Here is a 26,411-nt window from a genome sequence, read left to right on the forward strand (position 1 = left end):
AGAAATATTAAAGGTGGCATTGAATCATATATTTCCTTTCAATAAATGTCATTTTCTTTTTTAATTGAGAAAAACGTTTTTTTTTTGGTTGATCTAAATATATTTTTTTTATGGTGTTGCTTAAACCTTTTCTGAGCTGTTTATGGCAAATATATGATGCTGTGAATAACCTGTGACCAGTTAGCGGAGCATTGGTGATATTCTACAATGGCTAGATGGACGCTGGACACTCACTGGTTGTCCTTTGAGTCCTGGGTCTCCTATCCTGCCTTGGTCTCCGGATGAGCCCTCCATGCCTTTGATTCCTGGGGTCCCCCTCTCTCCTGCCAAGCCAGTCTCCCCCTGGAAACAATACATAGGGGTCAGAGGTCACAGGGTGGTCCCAGATCTGTTTGTGGTGTCCTGCCAACTCCACTGGTCATTGTCATGCACAACAGTATAGGACTTGGCTATATAGTACAGATCTGGGACCAGGCTAGGGTACTGTAAAGTTAATGGTGAGAGGTCATAGGGTGTGGGGTGAAGAGGGTACTGGGTGTAGGCTAAGTAGATTACCTTCTCTCCAGCAGGCCCCCTCTCTCCGACCAACCCAGGCAGACCAAGTTCCCCTCTGGGACCAGGTAGTCCTGCCGACCCCTCCTGCCCCACGGTGCCACGCTGGCCCTGACAAAAGATAGCACAGACAGTCAACATGGTCACACTAAATCATTGTTGACATGCTGTAAGGTAAGCATGAAAAACACTGCTAATCAAATGGTATGTTGTCAAGTGACAGTGACATTCAATCACCACTGATTCATGGCCTAGGCCTTTGAAAAGTCAAATACTTAACAGTCAGACATTTGCTTATAAAACGTCAATACAAATGACTGACTGTTGTTGAACTGTTACAGTGCGCAGAGCCGCTGGCGACCACAATCATTTCCTGTTCCATCAGTGGGCGGCAGCCCAGGTGGAGGAGCGGGGAGTCAGTCATATTAAAATAACAGATGGAATGAGCCGTCGCCGGCCCGCTGGCCGTAAATACAGCAGCGTCTGTTACTGTCCCGCCTCGCCGGCCGTGAGGCGCAAGGATAACTCATGTCACCGCCGGGATAGAAAATAATCAGGAAGTGGTTTGGAATTACAGAGCTCTAGGTTTGTTGGTAGAACCTCAATCCCTGGGGCTGGAGAGAGGTCTTGCATAAGGAGAGGTACTGTAGTGGTCTCAGTCATTAAATCAGTGGGTGATTTAATTCTGGCCTGGAAATACATGACACACACGCCCATCTGCACTCATTCACACACGACCCACCCAAGTGAGACACATGGGCAATAATGTCCCATCCACCTGATCACAGTAAGGTCTCGGTTCTTAACTCGTCTTTTTGACAGACATGTCAACCCTTTACATTGGTGGGAATTGGCCTATATGGATAGGGCTACATTTACATTTCTTACAGAATAAATATGGAAAGCATATAAATAACCATGGTAGCAATTGAAAGGGAACATTTTGGAGATAAAGGGAAAATGGTTAGACCAAAGGTGAGGACACAACAGTTCACCTGAAACAAGACTGAATCCACACATCTAAACATCACACTGTTGATTTCATGTGCATTTTACATGGACTTTTTGCAGCATTTGTTGATAGCGAAATGTGAAAATACTCTGGATACATTCAGTAACATGATAAAACTATTACTGGAAAATGTGGCGTAGGTGTAAAATAAGACAAAGAAATGGCAAGGATTTGAGTGAGAGGACTAACTGGAGTCTCCAAGTGTTCACACAACTCTCCAAAATGTGCATAGTTCCTAAGCAATTTCAATGCACTTTTATGACTCAAAGAAGAGTCTTGAACTATAAGGTGCTTTTTAAGCTCTCCTAGCTGTGCTGTTGAGGAACTAGAACAAGTACACTTGTAGTTGTTTCATTTGGAACACAACTCTGAATCCCTGCCATCACACAATTACTGTTGTTTGTTTATGCAATCCAAAAATGGTCCATTATAAATCGCAATCTGAGTAAGGTGGGCATCATTTGAAAGCTTGTTCTATTGCCAACATGACTAGCTAAGTTCTAAAATAGGATCTTACAGTGTTAGGCTTTCACAAGGCATTTTAGAGAAACATGTTATTTCTGGAGCGCATTAGAAAGGAGTCATGAGTGGTGTGTGTACCGCAGCAACCTTTCTTCACAATAAACAAACATAGGCTCATACTGTTCAGGACAACCCAGGGTATAACGCCATGTCATCGTGTAACTGTAAATCAAACATAGTGATCATAAACTTTGACACTGTATATAATTTGTAAATGTGAAGTGCACATTTGGACCGTATAGATGTTTTGGTTTGCTTGTATGACATCAAAGTGGTATTTATTATAATCCTCAATGTCATCTTAATTTACAGCTTTTCCCTCACTCAGACAACAAAATATTTGCAAAAGTTGCCCAATTACCAGAACGGCAATCAGTCAAAACCCATACAGCGCCGTGAAGTGCAGAGCCAGGGCTCTGACGTCATGTATATAATGTTACCGTACAGTCATTACGTTTCAATTTAGGCACTTATTAGTGCCCAAAACTGCCATTTTCAACCAGTATAGAAGCACGAGTGTAAAAGGCTACCCAAATATAATAAATAAACCCCTTTAGCGTTACTATTCTGGCTAAGAGGATTGAGTGGCAAAAGTGCAACTAGTGTACTACTTGCACCCAGTGGAATTAATTAGGGAGAGACCAGGAGAGAAAGAGGAAGCAAGAGAGACAGAGAGGAGACAGAGAGGTGTGAGAGACAGAAAGAGATAGAGAGAGACAGAGGCAGAGAGGAGAGACAGAAGGAGATAGAGGGAGACAGAGGCAGAGAGGAGAGAGAGACAGAAGGAGACAGAGAGAGACAGAGAGGCAGAGAGGAGAGACAGAGAGGCAGAGAGGAGAGAGAAACAGAAGGAGATAGAGAGAGACAGAGAGGCAGAGAGGAGAGACAAACAGAAGGAGATAGAGAGAGACAGAGAGGCAGAGAGGAGAGAGAAACAGAAGGAGATAGAGAGAGACAGAGAGGAGAGAGAGAAGGATATAGAGAGAGACAGAGAGGCAGAGAGGAGAGACAGAAGGAAATAGAGAGAGACAGAGAGGCAGAGAGGAGAGAGAAACAGAAGGAGATATAGAGAGACAGAGGAGAGACAGAAGGAGACAGAGAGAGACAGAGAGGCAGATAGGAGAGACAGAAGGAGATAGAGAGGGACAGAGGCAGAGAGGAGAGAGAAACAGAAGGAGATAGATAGAGACAGAGTGATAGAGAGGAGAGACAGAAGGAGACAGAGAGAGACAGAGAGGCAGAGACAGAAGGAGACAGAGAGAGACAGAGAAGCAGAGACAGAAGGAGATAGAGAGAGACAGAGGCAGAGAGGAGAGAGAAACAGAAGGAGATAGATAGAGACAGAGTGATAGAGAGGAGAGACAGAAGGAGACAGAGAGAGACAGAGAGGCAGAGACAGAAGGAGACAGAGAGAGACAGAGAGGCAGAGACATAAGGAGATAGAGAGAGACAGAGGCAGAGAGGAGAGAGAAGGAGATAGAGACAGAGTGATAGACAGCTAGTGGTCAGACTGTTTGGTCAGTAAGATAATACTAGATTTGGGGGATGGTGGTCAGATCAGGGGGACACAGAGGCTGGTCTATGATATGGTCTATGATCCTCTGTCTCCTACATATTTTCACTAATGACTAGCATTCCCCTGACTCCGTCTGACACAGGTTAGACCCACAGAGAGACAGAAACAATTACTGCCAGGCATGTACCATTCACTGGTTACGCCGTTCAACCAATTCAGAAAAGGGACATGGAGGGAGAGGAAGAGAAATGGGAGGAAAAGGGAAGACAGAAGAGGAGGAGGATGAAGAAGAAAATGGTGATGATAATGATGAAGAGTTGAACAAGTAGTGGAGGAGGAAGAGGAGGAGGATGAAGAAGAAAATGGTGATGATAATGATGAAGAGTTGAACAAGTAGTGGAGGAGGAAGAGGAGGAAGAGGAGGAGGACAGAGTGTACTGTAAAACATTCCGATAGGTCGGCTCCTCTAGGGTAGCTGAAGCAGTAGTTCTGACTGTATTGTTTTCCCTTGGGAGGTAATGTAGTTACAGTATGTGTGTAAAATCCCCCTGGTTGTTTCCTGCTGGGATATCCCTCCCTGTGAGAGAGAGTCTATGTGTTTTCACCGTAAAGAACTCCCTCCCTAACCGCCTCTGTGCCACCAGACTGGCTTCTTATGTAACTGACAGACAGGGTGGCTAATACTGAAGGTCATCCACTGTCGGTCTGGCTGCCTGGGTAGCAGGGGTAGACTAGAGGTCATCCACTGTCGGTCTGGCTGCCTGGGTAGCAGGGGAAGACTAGAGGTCATCCACTGTTGGTCTGGCTGCCTGGGTGGCAGGGGAAGACTAGAGGTCATCCACTGTCGGTCTGGCTGCCTGGGTAGCAGGGGAAGACTAGAGGTCATCCACTGTCGGTCTGGCTGCCTGGGTAGCAGGGGAAGACTAGAGGTCATCCACTGTCGGTCTGGCTGCCTGGGTAGCAGGGGAAGACTAGAGGTCATCCACTGTCGGTCTGGCTGCCTGGGTGGCAGGGGAAGACTAGAGGTCATCCACTGTCGGTCTGGCTGCCTGTGTAGCAGGGGAAGACTAGAGGTCATCCACTGTCGGTCTGGCTGCCTGGGTAGCAGGGGAAGACTAGAGGTCATCCACTGTCGGTCTGGCTGCCTGGGTAGCAGGGGAAGACTAGAGGTCATCCACTGTCGGTCTGGCTGCCTGGGTAGCAGGGGAAGACTAGAGGTCATCCATGCATGAAATACCCACATACTCAGGGCTGCCGGGGCTGCAGACTTTAGTATCAAGAATCCCATTGATCTCTGACCACAGAAACCCAATCAAATCAAATAAGCCATTTAATGACCAGTCATTTCCTGATGAATATCCTTCAGTACTTTAAACACAGCTGGTGGGAGCAGGATCCGTATTCCTTAAGCCTCCCAGTGTGCAGGAGTGCTGAACTAGGATCAGTTTCTCCTTTTAGATTATAATTGCTGTACAGGTTGGACCTGATGCTAGATCAGTATAAGAATACGGGCCCAGAAGGAGAGGGAGAAGGGAAAAGGAGGGGCAGTCATATTTCAGTCTTCTAAAGCTCCATTTCTCCTGTGATATGTTGATTTTCTGGATTACAGGAGTCTTTCCGTCCTGGTTGCAGTCTAGCCACAATCACATTAATAATGTGTTGCTGTCTTAATCTACTCAAAGGACTTTTTTTCTTCATTAGTCCACAGTTCCCAAGATGTCAGCAGTCAAATGTTCAAGATTTAGGATTTTCACTAAGTTTTCGTTTTGCATCATGTGATGCATTATGCATCATCATTATGTTGTGGCAAGTGACACTTTGCTTCTTGAAAATCCAATATCTTGAAAACTTGATTGCTGACATGGACTAATGAAAAAAAAAAATACATAATATAGTTTGAGTGTATTTTCCCTTTAATAATGGGATAATCTCATAACTTTATTCAGCCCATTCTTCAGTTTGGACATTGTTGGAGATTTACTGTGACGGTAGCTAGTGTTGTGATTGCGTGTAATGTTGCAAGAGAAATGGATGAGTGAGGTTTTGAACGAGGAGACGCGGTAAAACTAAATAAGAAAGGGGTCACTGGATCGTAAACTTTATTCTGATTCAGAGAGCGGGTCAGACTGTCAGCCACAAACATTTAACGATGCTGAGAGAATGGCTCTCTTAAAGTTTGCTTACACAATGTAATAATCCCCTGACTCTTACTGTATGGACAGATTATAGGGCCCCATTCTGTGTGTGTGTGCGTGCGTGCGTGCGTGCGTGCGTGCGTGCGTGTGTGTGTGTGTGTGTGTGCGTGTGCGTGTCTGTGTGTGTGTGTGTCTGCAGGCACGGGGAATAATTGTGCCTGATGAGTAGCTAGCTACCTGTCGCCCAGTCTTTCCTGGAAATCCTGGTAACCCAACCAATCCTGGAGGACCATCAGGCCCAGCGTATCCCTCCATGCCTCTGGGTCCAAGTAAACCAACTTCGCCCTGGGAAATACAAAACAACAATATCAAACTCAATCTGTCGTGTCTCCATGACAATACTTGTAAAGGCATTAGTTATGGGCTCTAACGTGAATATTCGGGTCTTAGCCAGTTGAGGTCACTTCTCACCGTAATGCATTTTATCCAACCACCTACACTACGATACACTGCCGCTCTAATCTCCCAACCTTTCCCAACCTGATTAGCTGTTCAACAGTCTTACAGCTGGGGGGTAGAAGCTGTTTAGAAGCCTTTTGGACCTAGACTTGGTGCTCCGGTACCGCTTGCCGTGCGGTAGCAGAGAGAACAGTCTATGACTAGGGTGGCTGGTGTCTTTAAAACAATTTTTGGGCCTTCCTCTGACACCACCTAGTAGAGAGGTCCTGAATGGCAGGAAGCTTGGCCCCAGTGATGTACTGGGTCGTACGCACTACCCTCTGTAGCCGAACGTTTCCATACTAGGCGGTGATGCAACCGGTCAGGAGGCTCTCGATGGTGCAGCTGTAGAATCTTTTGATACCATCACTCAGCATGTTCTCGGCAATAACTCATTCAATTTGTTTCCATCACTCCACGGCCTCTCTCTCTCCATCATCCCTCCTTCCCTGCTTTCCATCTCTTCACACAGGCTCTCTCTCGCTCTCTCTCTCTGTCCGTCCCTCTATTTCTCCCCCCTACAAAGCAGTCCATAACGTAAATGTAATTTCCACATAACACAATGCATTAGGCTTGTTTGTTGTAGTACAGAATGTAATGCAATATATCTATTTCCTCTCTCTGTACCTCTCTACATCTCTCCCATCACCCTCTCCCTCTGTACCGCTCTACATCTCTCCCATCACCCTCTCCCTCTGTACCTCTCTACATCTCTCCCATCACCCTCTCCCTCTGTACCTCTCTACATCTCTCCCATCACCCTCTCCACCTCTCTACATCTCTCCCATCACCCTCTCCCTCTGTACCTGTCTACATCTCTCCCATCACCCTCTCCCTCTGTACCTCTCTACATCTCTCCCATCACACTCTCCCTCTGTACCTCTCTACATCTCTCCCATCACCCTCTCCCTCTGTACCTCTCTACATCTCTCCCATCACCCTCTCCACCTCTCTACATCTCTCCCATCACCCTCTCCCTCTGTACCTCTCTACATCTCTCCCATCACCCTCTCCCTCTGTACCTCTCTACATCTCTCCCATCACCCTCTCCCTCTGTACCTCTCTACATCTCTCCCATCACCCTCTCCCTCTGTCCTCGGATGGGGCCACAGTGTCTCCTGACCCTTCCTGTCTCAGCCTCCAGTATTTATGCTGCAGTAGTTTATGTGTGGGGGGGCTAGGGTCAGTTTGTTATATCTGGAGTACTTCTCCTGTCCTATTCGGTGTCCTGTGTGAATCTAAGTGTGCGTTCTCTAATTCTCTCCTTCTCTCTTTCTCTCTCTCGGAGGACCTGAGCCCTAGGACCATGCCCCAGGACTACCTGACATGATGACTCCTTGCTGTCCCCAGTCCACCTGGCTGTGCTGCTGCTCCAGTTTCAACTGTTCTGCCTTATTATTATTCGACCATGCTGGTCATTTATGAACATTTGAACATCTTGGCCATGTTCTGTTATAATCTCCACCCGGCACAGCCAGAAGAGGACTGGCCACCCCACATAGCCTGGTTCCTCTCTAGGTTTCTTCCTAGGTTTTGGCCTTTCTAGGGAGTTTTTCCTAGCCACCGTGCTTCTACACCTGCATTGCTTGCTGTTTGGGGTTTTAGGCTGGGTTTATGTACAGCACTTTGAGATATCAGCTGATGTACGAAGGGCTATATAAATAAATTTGATTTGATTTGTACCTCTCTACATCTCTCCCATCACCCTCTCCCTCTGTACCTCTACATCTTTCCCATCACCCTCTCTCTCTGTCCGTCTTTCTTTCTTCATGTCTTCTCTACATTGTGGTGATGTGATACTTACTTCAACACCAGCGGTCCCAGTCAGGCCTCTCGCTCCTTTCTTCCCTTCGAAGCCCTGTACAAACACACACACACACACACACACACACTCCAATGGTTTTGTTACCAATAAAAACAAATCCATTATTCATCTACATGTGTCTGCTTATTCCCTGACAGAGGCAGTCCCTTCCTCTGTATGTGTGTGGTTACTTCACAGTTTTTTACAATCACTTTGGCACACATTTCAGAACCTTGATGTCCTTTTTCAAAACTCTAGACAGAAAACTCACAAACGATGATCAAAAAGCACATTTTCAAAACTAACACTTCTTGCAATTGCTTGGATACAATACACATAAAGCTAAGATCATTTGTTCATTGAACTAAAATCACCTGTTCAAAATGACACAACTTAACATCAAAGTATTACCATTTCAAAATGCACATTACATTTGAGATGACAGTCTATTCATTTCATTACAATGATCTAACTATCAATTGATACAACTGCTCAAAATGATAAGTAACTGTTGCATTACTCTTAATGCATCGTTTTATGGAAACTGACAAACAATATTCCATGTTTAGATCATCAAATCTTCAGGATAATGAGATCCAATGACACCAATTACCGTGGAACATGAACCAATTGGACTACATTATCTATGGATGTAATATTTCATCATCATTCTTTATCAGACACTGTTTCTATGTTCCCGTGTACCACTTTTCCAGACCATGTTTTCAGATTTGACATTACTTTTTCAGGTACCCCCTTTTGCAGCATGCACACCATTGTTTTAAATGGCTGTTATTTGAGCATTTGTGGCCTTTCTGTTAGCTTGAATGAGTCTGGACATTCTCCTCTGACCTCTCTCATTAACAAGGTGTTTTTTCCCACAGAACTGCCGCTCACTGAATGTGTTTTGTTTATCGCACCATTCTCTGTGAACTCTAGAGACTGTAGTGCATAAATCCCAGGGGGCAGCTGTTTCTGAGATGCTGAAACCACCATGTGTGGCACCAGCAATCATACCACGGTCAAAGTTGCTTAGATTACGCATCTTGCTCGTTCTAATGTTTGGTCGAACAACAACTAAAGCTCTCTACTCTATATATTATATATATTGAGTTTCAGGCAGCCACATGATTCGCTATTCAAAGCAGCAGACTATTAGCGTTAACACGCAGGTGTACCTAATAAAGTGGCCGGTGAGTGTATATATGCAGGCCCTTGTAATTGCTTTTCCAAAACTGCCAACTCGTACATTGTGGTACGAGTATATAGTGTAATGAGTGGTATCCACCGGCAACAACATAGTGATAACATGGAGTCAGCAGGTGATCCAGGTCACAACAGAGGTCAAGCAGTGGGAGGAGGAAGACGAAGGAAACGTGGTGGTCAAAGGAATGTCAGGAGACAAGCACCCCTTCTGAGAGGTGTGGGGGAACGTGGTAGAGGACAAGCACCCCTTCTGAGAGGTGGTCGTGGGCCTCGTTTGAGAGGTGTGGGGGGAACGTGGTAGAGGACAAGCATCCCTTCTGAGAGGTGGTCGTGGGCCTCGTTTGAGAGTTGTGGGGGAACGTGGTAGAGGACAAGCACCCCTTCTGAGAGGTGGTCGTGGGCCTCGTTTGAGAGGTGTGGGGGAACGTGGTAGAGGGCAAGCACCCCATCTGAGAGGTGGTCGTGGGCCTCGTTTGAGAGGTGTGGGGGAACGTGGTAGAGGGCAAGCACCCCTTCTGAGAGGTGGTCGTGGGCCTCGTTTGAGAGGTGTGGGGGAACGTGGTAGAGGACAAGCACCCCTTCTGAGAGGTGGTCGTGGGCCTCGTTTGAGAGGTGTGGGGGAATGTGGTAGAGGACAAGCACACCTTCTGAGAGGTGGTCATGGGCCTCGTTTGAGAGGTGTGGGGGAACGTGGTAGAGGACAAGGCCACAAACCAAGACAGTGGCAGCAACAGCAAAGAGTGTCCAATGAAATCCGAGCAATAGTTGTAGACCATGTCGTAAATCATGACAATGACTGAGGCAGCTCCAATGATTCAACCAAACCTTAGAAGATCAACCAATGTGTACCACAGAGTAGGTGATGTGACTAAATGTGTTCTTACTGTAATTTTCCCTGCAGAATTGAGACAAGGCCAAATAGAGGAGGCAGAGGCAAAATTCTGACTGACCAACAAGAGCGGGCTGTGGTCAATTTGGTTCGGGTCAAAAATGATATTCGCCTTACAGAAATTCGGCAGCACATCTTGGACAATGACGACATGTTCAACAATGTGGAAGCCATAGGTTTGCCTACTATTGCACGCATGCTGAAAAGGCACCAGGTGTCTCTAAAACAGTTATACCGTTTGCCTTCTGAAAGAAATGTAGATAGAGTCAAGCAACTGAGGACTGGTATGTTCAGTTTCAAGATGACTGTTTTGAAAAATTCCCCAAAAATTCTACACCATTGTAATCAGTAATTCTCTTTCCAAAATGTATTTTTAGAGGGTGATGGAGCTGGATGCTGACAAAAACCATCACAAATTCCTATTTTTGGATGAGGCAGGGTTCAACCTGGCCAAGACAAGGAGGAGAGGTCGGAATTTCATTGGCCAGCGGGCAACCATCCAAGTCCCTGGACAACATGGGGCAAACATCACCAGGTGTGCGAGCGACTATATCAGAAGATGGTGTGCTGGGACGCAGACCTCGTATTGGATCATATAATGCAGCTCTCCTTGTAACCTTCCTTGATGAGCTAAATCAGGTCTGTAGAGCTGATGATGTGACCTATGTCATTGTGTGGGATAATGTCAGGTTCCACCATGCTCAAATGGTGCAAGCATGGTTTCAGGCCCATCCACAATTTACCACCTTGTACTTAACCTCATTCTCTCCTTTCCTTAACCCGACTGAGGAATTGTTCTCCACATGGAGGTGGAAGGTATATGATAGGCGACCTCACGAACAAGCCACCCTTCTCCAGGCCATGGATGGCGCATGCAATGGCATCACGGCAGACCAGTGTCAGGCCTGGATTCGACACGCCCAAAGATTCTTCCCAAGATATTTGTCTAATGAAAACGTCCATTGTGATGTGGATGAGAACCTGTGGCCAAATATGGAAGTACAGTAATCAATCCTTTGTTTTGCTTTTTACAGTAAGCCAGGTGAGAAACACTGCAGTGATGTTTTACAGTAAGCCAGGTGAGGAACACTGCAGTTGATGTTTTACAGTAAGCCAGGTGAGGAACACTGCAGTGATGTTTTACAGTAAGCCAGGTGAGGAACACTGCAGTTGACGTTTTACTGTAGTGTTTTTCTTTTTTGTAGCTAATTATTTTTGCTTTGATTCAAAGAAACCTGAGTGATTTTATTGCATTTCATATTTTGTTCAATGATTCCACTGTGTCTGTAGTATTCTCTCTACTAGTCCTTTTACAGTGATGTATTTACATGTAGTACCATAATGAAACATGTGTCACATATTTTGTACTACAATATTTAATGAGAAACTACACAGTGAAACTATCGGTATATTGTGTGTGGGTGATCTAAATGAATGTTCCTATGGTATTTCATGATAAATTAGTTATTTGAACCAATGATTCTGCCAGTGCAAGGTTTCTTTAAAGATATGAATGCACAATGCAATGTTTTGAACACTGTGTTACAAGTGATGACTGTTTTGAGTTTTGTGTCATACTTGAAGTGAAAAAAATCATACTTGAAGTGAAGTAATTTAGACTTGAAGTGCATAATAAATAGCTCCTTTTTCCAAAATTCTAACTGATGCCAGCTTTGTGCATTCCAGTGTGTATTCTCAAGCCTTGTGGAATTCAGACGGAACACTTTGAAGCATGAAGTGCACAGTGGGTGGCCAAACAAACATAATGCTCTGTTTCCTTCTTTCCCCCTCATTCTCTCATTCCCTCATCCGTCTTCTCTGGTATCAAAGGCACAGATGCTCAAGCCTGTCTGCATTGTTTTGGCCCAGTCTGATTTCATGGGAATAAAAGTGTTTTTTTTCTCCCTCTCTTCACATGACAATGCTTATGCTCTGGCACTTCGGCTTGTTGATCGAGAGCAATAGAGTCCTAGGTTAAAAACGGTTGTCTCCACGGCTTGGCTAGCTTGTTAGGAACTGCAGTTTGGAAGTGAGTGTCTCCTCTTCTCCCATAGTGTTGACAGGTGATTGCTCAACCCAACCCTAATGGTGTTCAGAGGCAAGGAAGCCTGTAGGAAGGCTTCTGTAGTAGGCTGGTGTAACACTTTTATTGGTCATCTAGTTATACAGTAACATCTCATCTAGAGCTCCAGGGAGACATGATTTAACAACACTGTGCTTTCCTTTCCCCAAGCCAGGAGCAGAATGAGTCCGATGCATTGATTTACAAAGAATACCATGATCACACACACACACACTCACCTGAGTTCCCATTTCTCCTTTCGGGCCCGGTTCTCCGGATTCCCCTGGTGTTCCCTAATCAACAAAATCACACACACACACACACACACACACACACACACCCCAAATACATTCCGTTTTTCACAATTCCTGACATTTAATCATAGTAAAAATGCCCTGTCATAAGTCAGTTAGGATCACCACTTTATTTTAAGAATGTGAAATTATTTATTTCAGCTTTTATTTCTTTCATCACATTCCCAGAGGGTCAGAAGTTTACATACACTCAATTAGTATTTGGTAGCATTGCCTTTCAATTGTTTAACTTGGGTCAAACGTTTCAGGTAGCCTTCCACAAGCTTCCCACAATAAGTTTTTTGGCCCATTCCTCCTGACAGAGCTGGTGTAACTGAGTCAGATTTGTAGGCCTCCTTTGCTCGCACAAGCTTTTTCAGTTCTGCCCACAAATTTTCTATTGGATTGAGGTCAGGGCTTTGCGATGGCCACTCCAATACCCTGACTTTGTTGTCCTTAAGCCATTTTGACACAACTTTGGAAGTATGCTTGGGGTCATTGTCCATTTGGAAGACCCATTTGCGATGAAGCTTCAACTTCCTGACTGATGTCTTGAGATGTTGCTTCAATATATCCACATAATTTTCTCTCCTCATGATGCCATCTATTTTGTGAAGTTACGAGTCCCTTCTGCAGCAAATCACCTCCACATCATGATGCTGCCACCCCTGTGCTTCACGGTTGGGATGGTGTTCTTCGGCTTGCAAACCTCCCCTTTTTTCCTCCAAACGATGGTCATTATGGCCAAACAGCTCTATTTATGCTTCATCAGACCAGAGGACATTTCTCCAAAAAGTACGATCGTGGCCCCCATGTGCAGTTGCAAACCATAGTCTGGCTTTTTTTATGGCAGTTTTGGAGCAGTGGCTTCTTCCTTCTTGGGCGGACTTTCAGGTTGTGTCGATATAGGACTCGTTTTACTGTGAATATAGATAATTTTGTACCTGTTTCCAGCATCTTCACAAGGTCCTATGCTGTTGTTCTGGGATTGATTTGCACTTTTCGCACCAAAGTACGTTCATCTCTAGGAGACAGAACGGGTCTCCTTCCTGAGCGGTATGACGGCTGCGTGGTCCCATGGTGTTTATACTTGCATACTATTGTTTGTACAGATGAACGTGGTACCTTCAGGCATTTGGAAATTGCTCCCAAGGATGAACCAGACTTGTGGAGGTCTACAATTTTTTTTCTGAGGTCTTGGCTGATTTCTTTTGATTTTCCCATGATGTCAAGCAAAGAGGCACTGAGTTTGAAGGTAGGCCTTGAAATACATCCACAGGTACACCTACAATTGACTCAAATGATGTCAATTAGCCTATCAGAAGTTTCTAAAGCCATGACATCATTTACTGGAATTTTCCAAGCGGTTTAAAGGCACAGTCAACTTAGTGTAAGTAAACTTCTGACCCACTGGAATTGTGAAACAGTGAATTATAAGTGAAATAATCTGTCTGTAAACAATTATTGGAAAAATGACCTGTGTCATGCACAAAGTAGATGTCCTAACCGACTTGCCAAAACTATATTTTGTTCACAAGAAATTTGTGGAGTGGTTGAAAAACGAGTTTTAATGACTCCAATCTAAGTGTATGTAAACTTCCCACTTCAACTGTAGATGCTGATAAGGGCTACACAGAGTATTTATTGGACTTACAGGAAGGCCTGGTGCTCCAACAGCCCCGCGAAGTCCAGTGAGGCCAGTGTGGCCCTGAAAATAACAAAGAGACAAAGACATTATATAGGTGAAACTAGAGCTGGGACGACGAACCATCAATGATCGACACAGACCATACCGATCAATTATCGCAAAAGTTTGAAATGAAATAATTTTGCTAATATGGATGATTGTTATTGGGACAATTGATGGCTACAACCATCAAACTAGTAGTAACATTAGTAATTTAAATTATAATAAAAATAAACTGTGGTGCACATTGCTTTAACCTTATCATTAGCACGTCTATTGAGGCAATTTATCACAATATGGATTTTTGTCCATATCGCTCAGCTCTAGTTGAAACGCTACAGCTTCACAGTCACCTGAATTGGTGATATTGGAGGTTGAGTCATGTCATTTAGTGAGACCCAGATGTCAGGGCTCAGCTAGCTGTCTCTTGGTTCACTACAGCTACACAAGGTTAGCTGGAATAAGCCTGATCTTTAGGTCGAAATGTTGCACAATAAAACTGTGGGCGCATTCAACTGTGTTCGCATATCTATCTTTCTTTCAACAGCACTATATAGTCCCCTAAGCTTCATACCATACGAATAGCAGAACCGCAGAGTACAGTAGCTCACAGGCCAAGCTTTCTAGGTATGTATTTTATTACATTGGGCTGCAGGTGGCTCAGACAAAATTTGCTCTATAAATTCACCACTCAGAAAGGGGGGAAGCCCCATAGGTCGACCCGCCGTGGCCAGTTAGAGCTAACACACACGCATGCACACACACACACACACACACACACTTTTGTCTAATGGGATCCTGGAAGTCTCTCAAGCCTCTCAACAACTGCCAAATCAAGATTAGCAACCGTGACTTTGAACTGATATCCAGTTCAGCAGAAGAATGCTTATAAATGCTTAAAACCATTGTACTCTCTCTCTCTGAGGACGGCGGCGCTTGGGCAAAGTGTTTATAGGAGGGGAGAGCTCTAGTAACCCTGCCGCAGGGGATTCTGGGATTTCTCTCTGCACAACTTTCATCTTGTACTGTTAACTTCACACCTGAACTGTGTTTGTGTGTTTCGCATGTGTGTGTGTTAGTTTTTAGTGTCTATGCCAATAACACCAGATTTCCTCCTGACTAATCCCTAGGAATTCAGTAATCCGGGATGCTCATGTCTCAGATGTGTGGTCTCAGACCTGCTTTAATACAAGCACCAAAGAAAATAATGGAAACGGAACAGAAAAAACGCCAGAAAAGTGATTTTGTGATACATTTGATGTTGTGGTTTTACCTGATATCCCTCATCTCCAGGCTCTCCGCGGTCTCCTCGCTCACCCGGGAGACCCTGCCCAAACACACACATACATTAGGGCTCTGAATCTTTTAGGAAAGGCTGTATTTCACCTTAAACTCTCTGAGCCAATAACACAATACCTTCCTTCTTATAGGTTACACTGCTTACAATCTATCTACTGTAGCGCTTTGGCACAGGTGGTTGGTGGCACCTTATTTGGGGAGAACGGGCTTTTTTTTTAACCTTCATTTAACCAGTTATGAACAAATTCTTATTTACAACGACGGCCTACACCGGCCAAACCCTGTGCCAATTGTGAGCCACCATATGGGACTCCCAATCACAGCCAGTTGTGATACAGCCTGGATTTGAACCAGGGTGTCTGTTGTGACATTTCTAGTACTGAGATGCAGTGTCTCAGACCACAGCGCCACTTGGGAGGCCAACACACACTCCAGTAATGACTGGAGAGGAATTGGTGGAATGGTATCAAACACATCAAATGCATTGGTTTCCAGGTGTTTGATGCTGTTCCATTCTCTCCGTTCCAGACATTATTTTGAGCCATTCTCCCCTCAGCAGCCTCCAGAAAGCGGCTTTGGACATCCACTCTCTTGGACCGCTGTCAAGCATGGTTGGACAACTACGCCTCAAGCAACACCACTATTAGAAAACGGTTAATGTAATGTTTCATAGGGTGCCATTTTGGACATCACCTCTGACTCAGCCCTAAGTCACACACACATAGGAAGAGGACAGGTAAGTTGAAGGAAGGCGAGACCTACTGGTTCACCTAGAGGCCCGGCAGGTCCTGGGGTCTTACTGTCTTCTCCAGGGTAACCCTGGAACACCATACCAAAATACACTCAGTACACTCTGACACAACAGTAAAATGAGACAGCATACCACAATGCGCCCATCCAAGTCTGGCACAACAAACTGTCTTTTTTATTTCACCTTTATTTAACCAGGTAGGCCAGTTGAGAACAAGTTCTTATTTACAAATGTGACATGGCCAAGATAAAGCAAAGCAGTGCGACAAAAAGAACAACACAGTCATACATGGGATAAACAAATGTACAGTCAATAACACAATTAAAAAATCTATATACAGTGTGTGCAAATGTAGTAAGATTAGGGAGGTAAGGCAATAAATACGCCATAGTGGCGAAATAATTACAATTTAGCATTAACACTGGAGTGATAGATGTGCAGAAGATGATGTGCAAGTAGAGATACTGGGGTGCAAAAGAGCAAAAATAAATAACAATATGGGGATGAGGTAGTTGTGTGGGCTATTTACAGATGAGCTATGTACAGGTGCAGCGATCAGTAAGCTGCTCTGACAGCTGATGCTTAAAGCTAGTGAGGGAGATATAAGTCTCCAGCTTCAGTGATTTTTGCAATTAGTTCCAGTCATTGGCAGCAGAGAACTAGAAGGAAAGGCGGCCAAATGAGGAGTTGGCTTTGGGGATAACCAGTGAAATATACCTGCTGGAGCACATGCTACGGGTGGGTGATTCTATGGTGACCAGTGAGCTGAGATAAGGCGGGGTTTGACCGAGCAAAGAGGATTGGTAGGACAGTCAGTTTTATGTGGATATGTTTAGCAGCATGAGTGAAGGAGGATTTGATGTGAAATAGGAAGCCGATTCTAGATTTAATTTTGGATTGGAGATACTTAATGTGAGTCTGGAAGGAGAGTTTACAGTCTAAACAGACACCGAGGTATTTGCAGTTGTCCGCATATTCTAAGTCTGAAGCGTCCAGAGTAATGATTCTGGATGGGCAGGTGCGGGCAGCGATCGGTTGAAGAGCATGCATTTAGTTTTACTTGCATTTAAGAACAGTTGGAGGCCACGGAAGGAGAGTTGTATGGCATTGAAGCTCATCTGGAGGTTAGTTAACACAGTGTCCAAAGAAGGGCCAGAAGTATACAGAATGGTGTCGTCTGCGTAGAGGTGGATCAGAGAATCACCAGCAGCAAAAGCGACATCACTGATATATACAGAGAAAAGAGACGGCCCGAGAATTGAACCCTGTGGCACCCCCATAGAGACTGCCAGAGGTCCAGACAACAGGCCCTCCGATTTGACACACTGAACTCTATCTGAGAAGTAGTTGGTGAACCAGGCGAGTCAGTCATTTGAGAAACAAAGGCTGTTGAGTCTGCCGATAAGAATGCAGTGATTGACAGAGTCGAAAGCCTTGGCCAGGTCGATGAAGACAGCTGCATAGTACTGTCTTTTATCTATGGCGGTTATGATATCGTTTAGGACCTTGAGTGTGGCTGAGGTGCACCCATGACCAGCTCTGAAACCAGATTGCATAGCGGAGAAGGTACGGTTGGATTCTAAATGGTCGGTGATCTGTTTGTTAACTTGGCTTTCGAAGACTTTAGAAAGGCAGGGCATGATAGATATAGGTCTGTAACAGTTTGCGTCTAGAGTGTTTCCCCCTTTTGAAGAGGGGGATGACCGCGGCAGCTTTCCAATCTTTAGGGATCTCAGACGATGCGAAAGAAAGGTTGAACAGGCTAGTAATAGAGGGTTGCAACAATTGCGGCAGATCATTTTAGAAAGAGAGGATCCAAATTGTCTAGCCCAGCTGATTTGTAGGGGTCAAGATTTTGCAGCTCTTTCAGAACATCAGCTATCTGGATTTGGGTGAAGGAGAAGTGGGGAGGGGGGCTAGGGCAAGTTGCTGTGGGGTGTGCACCTTATAACTCAGGACATTTTGTCTGAAATATGTTGAACACCGCATTCTAAGATTTATAGTGTACATGACTTTATGTAGGATATTGACACAAATTAACCAAGTCTTCGTGGAGAGCTGAAGTCCATGGCATATATCTTCAAAAGGCTGAAAACATAACACTGTGTTTAGGAGGAGGACAAAAAACATGCAAATGCATAGGGTACCTTTTCACCTTTGGGTCCAGGTGGTCCTATGGGTCCTGGTTTGCCGGCATGGCCCTAAGAATAACCAAACCCATGATTATTCACCTATATCTATGTCATATGCTGCATAATATTCACAGAACCCATAACTCACGGTCAACAGACAGTACAATAACACATAAGTTGACACGGCGTGGGTTGTCAACATAGTGTTAATCACGAGGATTTATTATAAACACACTCAGGAAATATATCCCTGGTATAATGACTTATTGTCAGGACCACAGAAATCACTCAACAACTTGGGTGGGTGTGTGATTGAGCTAAGAGTGAGTGTACAGTACAAACAGACTAAAAAGGAACAACGTGAACTTGTAGTGCCCCTGCATCGTTACGAAACTAAAAGCCAGAATGAGATTGGCGATGACCTGGCGTCCTCTGGAGTTGCCAGAGGTTTTGGTTTTATGGTTTGAGGTTGACCATATCCAATTACTTCTTTGTTCTTGTTTGGCTAAGAGACTGGGGTGAATCTCTCTGAGGTGAAGAGACTGGGGTGAATCTCTCTGAGGTGAAGAGACTGGGGTGAATCTCTCTGAGGTGAAGAGACTGGAGTGAGGAGACTGGGGTGAGTCTCTCTGAGGTGAAGAGACTGGAGTGATGAGACTGGGGTGAGTCTCTCTGAGGTGAAGATACTGGGGTGAATCTCTTTTAGGGGAAGAAAGCTGATCTGATAAGGAAGTCAGGAGTCATGACTTGGTGTGAGTGACATGAGTGACATGATGTCACCATAACAGAACAGGGCTTAGAATACCTTTGTTGCATACCTATGTTGTTATTAGTGATTGAAGAGACACACATACCCTTAAGAAACACTTTAAAGTTATTTTTGAACGTGTCTGTGTGTATGAGTGTGTGCAAGTGAGTGAGTCGAGTGAGTGAGATCGAGATTTGAGATTGCGATCGAAGGAGACAGAGAGAGAGAGATATAAAGAGAAGTGTGTTGTTGTAGCACAGACAGGAATAACTCACTGTGTATCCTGCAATTCCAGGCATCCCCTCAGGCCCCATAACTCCTGGACGACCCTGAAAATCATGCAGAAAACAGACACATTTGTTTTTACAACCATTTGTTTTGCTATTCTATCTGCACTATGTGGTTATGCTGAATATAACCTTGGAGTTAAACATTAAGCACCTATGCAGGCTGCATCCCTGGACCTGGGGTGATGTATGACACTAAGCCATACATCTTTCCTTTCCCAGCTATCACAGAGGTTTCATGGCATAACACTCCTGGAAAAGGAGTTTTCCTTCCTCTATGTCTTCCTGTGTGATCCCGTGCTCCAGGGGAAAAACGGTTATTTAAAGCCTCTGCTCTGCTTTTGACATCTGTTTTTTACAACTCATAACAGAAGATCTGATAGGCCTATTGCTTGTCTTCAAACACTACTGGATTAGCAACCTGCTAATTGCTATGCAAAACAGAGGGAGATTCGTTTTAGAGATTAGGAAAGATCTCAGATCACTTCTGCTTAGTCTGAGCTACTGATCCAACAGAGTCTTTGCCAGGTTTGAATAGTGTAATATGAGGTCATTCACTCAGGGTTGCTTCTCCAGAGAGAGAGGGAAACCATTATTTATATAAAATATTACAGGCCTGCCAATGACTTGGGAATTATGCAACTTGTCAATTGTGAGAGTATGTGTATGTATATCAACAAGTATTTCTACTGGGTGGTAGGATGCCGAATGTGTTACCTCATCTCAACCAACACAAGGACACAAGGAAACAGCTCCATTAATTTCAAGTGTTTCTTGTTGAGACTGAATGGAGGCTGCTGTCCTCTTGGCCACTCCATTGACCCGAACAACACAATAACCTGATAGATTCCCTTCAGTACTAATGAGGGACACTTTCCTACACATATTGCACACATAGGAAGTTAGGAGGGGTGAGAACTCAGAGAATAGTTAACTGGGCACTGACCACAGGGCCTATGGTTCCTCTGGCTCCTTTCAGTCCCATCCCTCCTTCTTGGCCGATGTCCCCGATGTCCCCTGTCTCACCGATAGGACCTGGTTTGCCAGCCTCACCCTGAAGACAGAACAACAGTAAAGCTGTGAGAGCACGGACACCCATGAGGAATCGGTGATGTCATTTATCAACACATGCTAATAGTAAAACAGGTGTGTACCTTCTTGCCCTGCCGTCCTCGGTTGCCGGGGGGACCCTGTTTCCCCTCTGGACCCTGGAAGAGAGGCAAACTCATTAGACACTGGGAGATCAAATGGCTGCTGACAAAATCATCTTCTTTGTATCAATTCCATTATGACATCGACCTCACTGAACGCCATGTGCCCCAGAATACTGACCCCTACTGGGACACATTGGCATCATTACCTACTGTACGGCTTAATTGTTGTATCATTATTCTTTTTTGTCATAAGTTTAGCAAATAAACGGACACACTTACAGAGAAACCCCGTTTTCCAGCCACTCCGGTGGTTCCAGGAGGCCCAGGGTCTCCCTCTATCCCCCTGTCCCCTGCCTCACCCATGGGCCCACAGTCACCTGGCTCTCCCTGAGAGAGAGCAAGAGAGAGAGAGCGGGAGAAGAGAAAGATCAAGATCACAGGAAAGAAAGAGTAGGAGAGTAAAGAGACATAGGTTCTAGGAGGCTTCTGAAGTAGGAGCAAAACAGCAAAGGACTTCTCATTTAGCTTATTGTCCAGTACGTTACCTTTGGTCCATCTTTTCCCTGGGGCCCGTCCTCACCAGCAGGACCTGGAAGACCCTACAAACACAGCATCACATTTACTTCAACCAACCATGGTCACTGCTGTTACAATTAATACCATGCTAATATGTTCCTATGGAATGTTTAGGCTTTACTGTCCAGTATGTATAGTTGACTCATATGTATGTAGGCTTACACAGACCCACAGGGCATGAAACAGGTTGTACATTGGAAAGAGCCTGACTGTGACGATTATATTTTCCTTCCGTTATATGTAAGCCATTGTGATTACAGTTTTTGCAGATTGCTTACACACTGAAAGTGAATTCTTAGACAAAAGCATCAACACTTTAACTTTTGCAACCATCCCTTAAACAAAGGCACCAAAAGTACAAACACATTTTCTGCTTTGCACTTTGTTTGCAATTCTGCAACACACTTGCAAAACACTACACACTGTTTCTTACATTAGACATTTCGTTCAAGAATGAAATCTCTTGCAATCATTGGGAAAACACTTCTATTCAAAATGCTAAACATTCCTGAAATTGTCAACACCCACACACAAATACACATGAAAACATTTCTACAGTAATTGAACACCAATTAGTCGGAGCCTTAGCACTACAAATAGACCTCAGGTAAGCTCATCTCTTTTGTGAGAACTTTGCAAACATGAAGGCAGTGAGAGCGAAAGGAAGAGGAAGAGAGGCAGAGGATGAGGATGAGGACAAGAACAAAGAAGGGGACCAGGCAATAGACGGAGACATATTTCCGATGACATTAGGGCCACTTTGGTGGACCAAGTCATAAACCATGGCCTGACGATGAGGGAGGCAGAGAGCCAGCCCAACCTGAGTCGCTACACGGTAGCATCCATAATACAGACATTTAGACTGGAGAACAGGTATGTCTTCAACTTTCTACACTACACTGTACCTACAGTGCCTTGCGAAAGTATTCGGCCCCCTTGAACTTTGCGACCTCTTGCCACATTTCAGGCTTCAAACATAAAGATATAAAACTGTATTTTTTTGTGAAGAATCAACAACAAGTGGGACACAATCATGAAGTGGAACGACATTTATTGGATATTTCAAACTTTTTTAACAAATCAAAAACTGAAAAATTGGGCGTGCAAAATTATTCAGCCCCCTTAAGTTAATACTTTGTAGCGCCACCTTTTGCTGCGATTACAGCTGTAAGTCGCTTGGGGTATGTCTCTATCAGTTTTGCACATCGAGAGACTGACATTTTTTCCCATTCCTCCTTGCAAAACAGCTCGAGCTCAGTGAGGTTGGATGGAGAGCATTTGTGAACAGCAGTTTTCAGTTCTTTCCACAGATTCTCGATTGGATTCAGGTCTGGACTTTGACTTGGCCATTCTAACACCTGGATATGTTTATTTTTGAACCATTCCATTGTAGATTTTGCTTTATGTTTTGGATCATTGTCTTGTTGGAAGACAAATCTCCATCCCAGTCTCAGGTCTTTTGCAGAGGTTTTCTTCCAGAATGGTCCTGTATTTGGCTCCATCCATCTTCCCATCAATTTTAACCATCTTCCCTGTCCCTGCTGAAGAAAAGCAGGCCCAAACCATGATGATGCCACCACCATGTTTGACAGTGGGGATGGTGTGTTCAGGGTGATGAGCTGTGTTGCTTTTACGCCAAACATAACGTTTTGCATTGTTGCCAAAAAGTTCAATTTTGGTTTCATCTGACCAGAGCACCTTCTTCCACATGTTTGGTGTGTCTCCCAGGTGGCTTGTGGCAAACTTTAAACGACACTTTTTATGGATATCTTTAAGAAATGTATTTCTTCTTGCTACTCTTCCATAAAGGCCAGATTTGTGCAATATACAAGTCTCCCACCTCAGCTGTAGATCTCTGCAGTTCATCCAGAGTGATCATGGGCCTCTTGGCTGCATCTCTGATCAGTCTTCTTCTTGTATGAGCTGAAAGTTTAGAGGGACGGCCAGGTCTTGGTAGATTTGCAGAGGTCTGATACTCCTTCCATTTCAATATTATCGCTTGCACAGTGCTCCTTGGGATGTTTAAAGCTTGGGAAATATTTTTTGTATCCAAATCCGGCTTTAAACTTCTTCACAACAGTATCTCGGACCTGCCTGGTGTGTTCCTTGTTCTTCATGATGCTCTCTGCGCTTTTGACGGACCTCTGAGACTATCACAGTGCAGACTTGATTACACACAGGTGGATTGTATTTATCATCATTAGTCATTTAGGTCAACATTGGATCATTCAGAGATCCTCACTGAACTTCTGGAGAGAGTTTGCTGCACTGAAAGTAAAGGGGCTGAATAATTTTGCACGCCTAATTTCTCAGTTTTTGATTTGTTAAAAAAGTTTGAAATATCCAATAAATGTCGTTCCACTTCATGATTGTGTCCCACTTGTTGTTGATTCTTCACAAAAAAATACAGTTTTATGTCTTTATGTTTGAAGCCTGAAATGTGGCAAAAGGTCGCAAAGTTCAAGGGGGCCGAATACTTTCGCAAGGCACTGCATGTAATTGTTGCACATCCTTCTGCATCACAGTACAACACAATGATGTGCTACAACAGGATCTCTGAGAGTAAGCTTTGACACAAAGGACCCTCTCTCTCTCTACAGTGCTTTCCCCTGGCCCAAGAAAAGGGGAGAGAGAGGGGGGAGAGAGAGAGGGAGGGGAGAGAGAGGCTCCTCCGACATCCCTTGAGGTTATTGATACAGTCCAACAGACAAAAACAAATCAGTCTCAACGCTGCCCTGGTCTTCGCCGGCCAAGAGATTACACATCTCCATCAAACGAGGGCACAGTAAATATACGGACATATCGGATTCTCCCAAAAACAAGCAGAGCAGGAATAGGAGCATAGACTGTGTTCAGAAGGTCTTGTGAAGGACTCACTCTCATTCCCTGCTGTCCTTGTTCCCCCTCTCCTCCAACCGGCCCCCCGTGGCCCTGCAGGGACACAACAACAGCGGTGCTCAGGAGTTTATACAAAATAAGATGATAAGACAGCTCTAAGTTCTGTAAATGAGTCTTGAGGTACTGTAGCCCATGGGTATTCCAACTTCCAAATAAAATATTACTTAGATTTAACTACTTTATTTGTAAGTGTTGACTGTGTTTTTCATAGTGCTCAGGAGGTCAAGTCCCCTCAGGGGGACATAACCCAACACAGGGATGAACAGATGCCATGGCCCTCCAAGAGGCTTCTGGGTACAAATAGGACCTGGTAGCGCTCTCAGTTTAACATTGCCATCTTTAAAAAAAAATATTTTTCATACCTAGGGTATGTTGAGGAACATCTTAAGAACAAGTTCAATGGGTGAGTAGGTAAGCGGTAAACTTCACTAGCATGTTGTCTGATTTGTCATTTTGTTTTGGTGGTTTTAAAATCCAAATCAGTAATTCTCTAGGACACTGACCTTTATCCCAGGTTCTCCAACTGGACCTGGCTCCCCCTCTCCGCCAGGAGCTCCCTGTGGAAAGAGAGAGAAGTAAAACAAAGCGTGTGTGTGTGTGTTTGTGTGTGCAAAAGCATGAGGGAGTGTGTGCCAGAAGTATAGTGAAAATCAGCGTGAAATGACAACAAAATAATGAGATCCAATCTTGATATTAAACAACAGTTACCTCATGTCCTTGCTCTCCGTCAGGTCCTGCGTCCCCCGCGGGTCCTTTGGGCCCCTAGAGGAGAAAAACAGCCAATCAGAGGCCACAGGGGTTACAGTGATATCATGTGATGTGGCGCATCATGGTTCGATTGTGTTCAAAGTAACAACTGATCCATAACATATACCTACCCTAACCAGAAACCGTGGACGGATGGCGGCAGCCGCGCAAAACTGAAAGCATGATCCACCGCATTTAACCATGGAAAGAGGTCTGGGAGTATGTCTGAATATAAACAGCGTAGTTATTCCCTCCGCAAGGCAATCAAACATGCGAAACGCCAGTACAGCGACAAGGTGAACTGCGACAAATTCAACAGACACAGGACGTATGTGGCAGGGTCTACAGGAAATCACGGACTACAAAAAGAAATCCAGCCACGTCACGGACACCGATGTCACACTTCCAGACAAACTAAACACCTTCTTTGCCTGCTTTGAGAATAATACAGTGCCACTGTCGTGGCCTGATAACAAGGACTGTGCCCACCCATCTCCTTCTCCATGGCTGATGTGAGTAAAACATTTAAACCTATTAACCCTCGCAAGGCTGCGGGCCTAGACGGCATCCCTAGCCGCGTACTCAAAGCATGTGCAGACCAGCTGGCTAGTGTATTTACGGACATATTCAAATGCTCCCTATCCCAGTCTGTTGTCCACACATGCTTCAAGATGGCATCCATTGTTCCTGTACCCAAAAAGGCAAAGATAAGTGAACTAAATGATAAGTGAACTCACTTCTGTCATCATGAAGTGCTTTGAGAGACTAGTCAAGAATCATATCACCTCCACCTTACCAGCCACCCTAGACCCACTTCAGTTTGCATACTGTCCCAACAGGTCCACAGACAATGCAATCACCATCACACTGCACACTGCCCTAACCCATCTGGACAAAAGGAATACCTATGTAAGAATGCTGTTCATTGACTACCACTCAGCATTCAACACCATATTACCCTCCAAGCTCATCATCAAGCTGGAGGCCCTGGGTCTCAACCCCGCCCTGTGCAACTGGGTCCTGGACTTTCTGATGGGCTGTCCCCAGGTTGTGAAGGTAGGAAACAACATCTCCACTTCGCTGACCCTCAACACTCAGCCCCCTCTTGTACTCCCTGTTCACCCACGACTGCGTGGCAATCCAAGCCTCAAACTCAATCATCAAGTTTGAAGACAACACAACAGTAGTGGGCTTGATTACCAAAAACGACGAGACAGCCAACAGGGAGGAGGTGAGGGCACTCGGAGTGTGGTGCCAGGAAAATAACCTCTCACTCAATGTCAACAAAACAAAGGAGATGATCCTGGACTTCAGGAAACAGCAGAGGGAGCACCCCCTTATCCACATTGAAGGGACAGCAGTTATAAGGGCACAAGGCGAGACCCAAATGCAGACAGGAAGCAGATGGTTGAGCTCCGATACTTATTATAACAAAATGGGTAGGGAAAAGACAGGTTGGGGACAGGCGAGAGTTCATAAACCAGGTCAGAGTCCAAACAGTACCAGGCGATAGGCAGGCTCGAGGTCAGGACAGGCAGAGAGGTCAGGCAAGCGGCTTCAACGTCAGGACAGGCAAGGGTCAAAACCAGGAGGGCTAGGAAAAAACAGAGACTGGGAAAGATAGGAGCTAGGAAAAACGCTGA

At 44.8% G+C, this 26,411-nt stretch overlaps 1 protein-coding gene across 4 annotated transcripts in view; it reads right to left on the reverse strand.

The window, feature by feature from the left end:
• The window catches only part of col24a1 (collagen type XXIV alpha 1), a 226,054-nt gene that overhangs the window by 28,403 nt on the left and 171,240 nt on the right, over positions 1-26,411 (reverse strand). For 3 of the 4 annotated variants that reach the window (XM_036978599.2, XM_090236176.1, XM_090236177.1), the window contains 17 exons: positions 24,730-24,783; positions 24,525-24,578; positions 24,001-24,054; positions 21,093-21,146; positions 20,827-20,934; positions 20,548-20,601; positions 20,340-20,447; positions 19,382-19,435; positions 18,374-18,427; positions 16,238-16,294; positions 15,450-15,503; positions 14,144-14,197; positions 12,436-12,489; positions 8,040-8,093; positions 5,975-6,082; positions 556-663; positions 235-342 (listed from right to left, as the gene is read on the reverse strand). In XM_036978599.2, coding sequence (XP_036834494.2) covers positions 235-342; positions 556-663; positions 5,975-6,082; positions 8,040-8,093; positions 12,436-12,489; positions 14,144-14,197; positions 15,450-15,503; positions 16,238-16,294; positions 18,374-18,427; positions 19,382-19,435; positions 20,340-20,447; positions 20,548-20,601; positions 20,827-20,934; positions 21,093-21,146; positions 24,001-24,054; positions 24,525-24,578; positions 24,730-24,783 — 1,191 coding nt within the window. The remainder of the gene's footprint in view (positions 1-234; positions 343-555; positions 664-5,974; positions 6,083-8,039; positions 8,094-12,435; positions 12,490-14,143; positions 14,198-15,449; positions 15,504-16,237; positions 16,295-18,373; positions 18,428-19,381; positions 19,436-20,339; positions 20,448-20,547; positions 20,602-20,826; positions 20,935-21,092; positions 21,147-24,000; positions 24,055-24,524; positions 24,579-24,729; positions 24,784-26,411) is intronic. The other variant, XR_016496353.1, reaches the window with a different exon arrangement.

This window comes from Oncorhynchus mykiss, chromosome 5 (assembly GCF_057628025.1).
Source record: "Oncorhynchus mykiss isolate SJ-2025 chromosome 5, ASM5762802v1, whole genome shotgun sequence".
In the NCBI taxonomy this organism is placed as follows: Eukaryota; Metazoa; Chordata; class Actinopteri; order Salmoniformes; family Salmonidae; genus Oncorhynchus; species Oncorhynchus mykiss.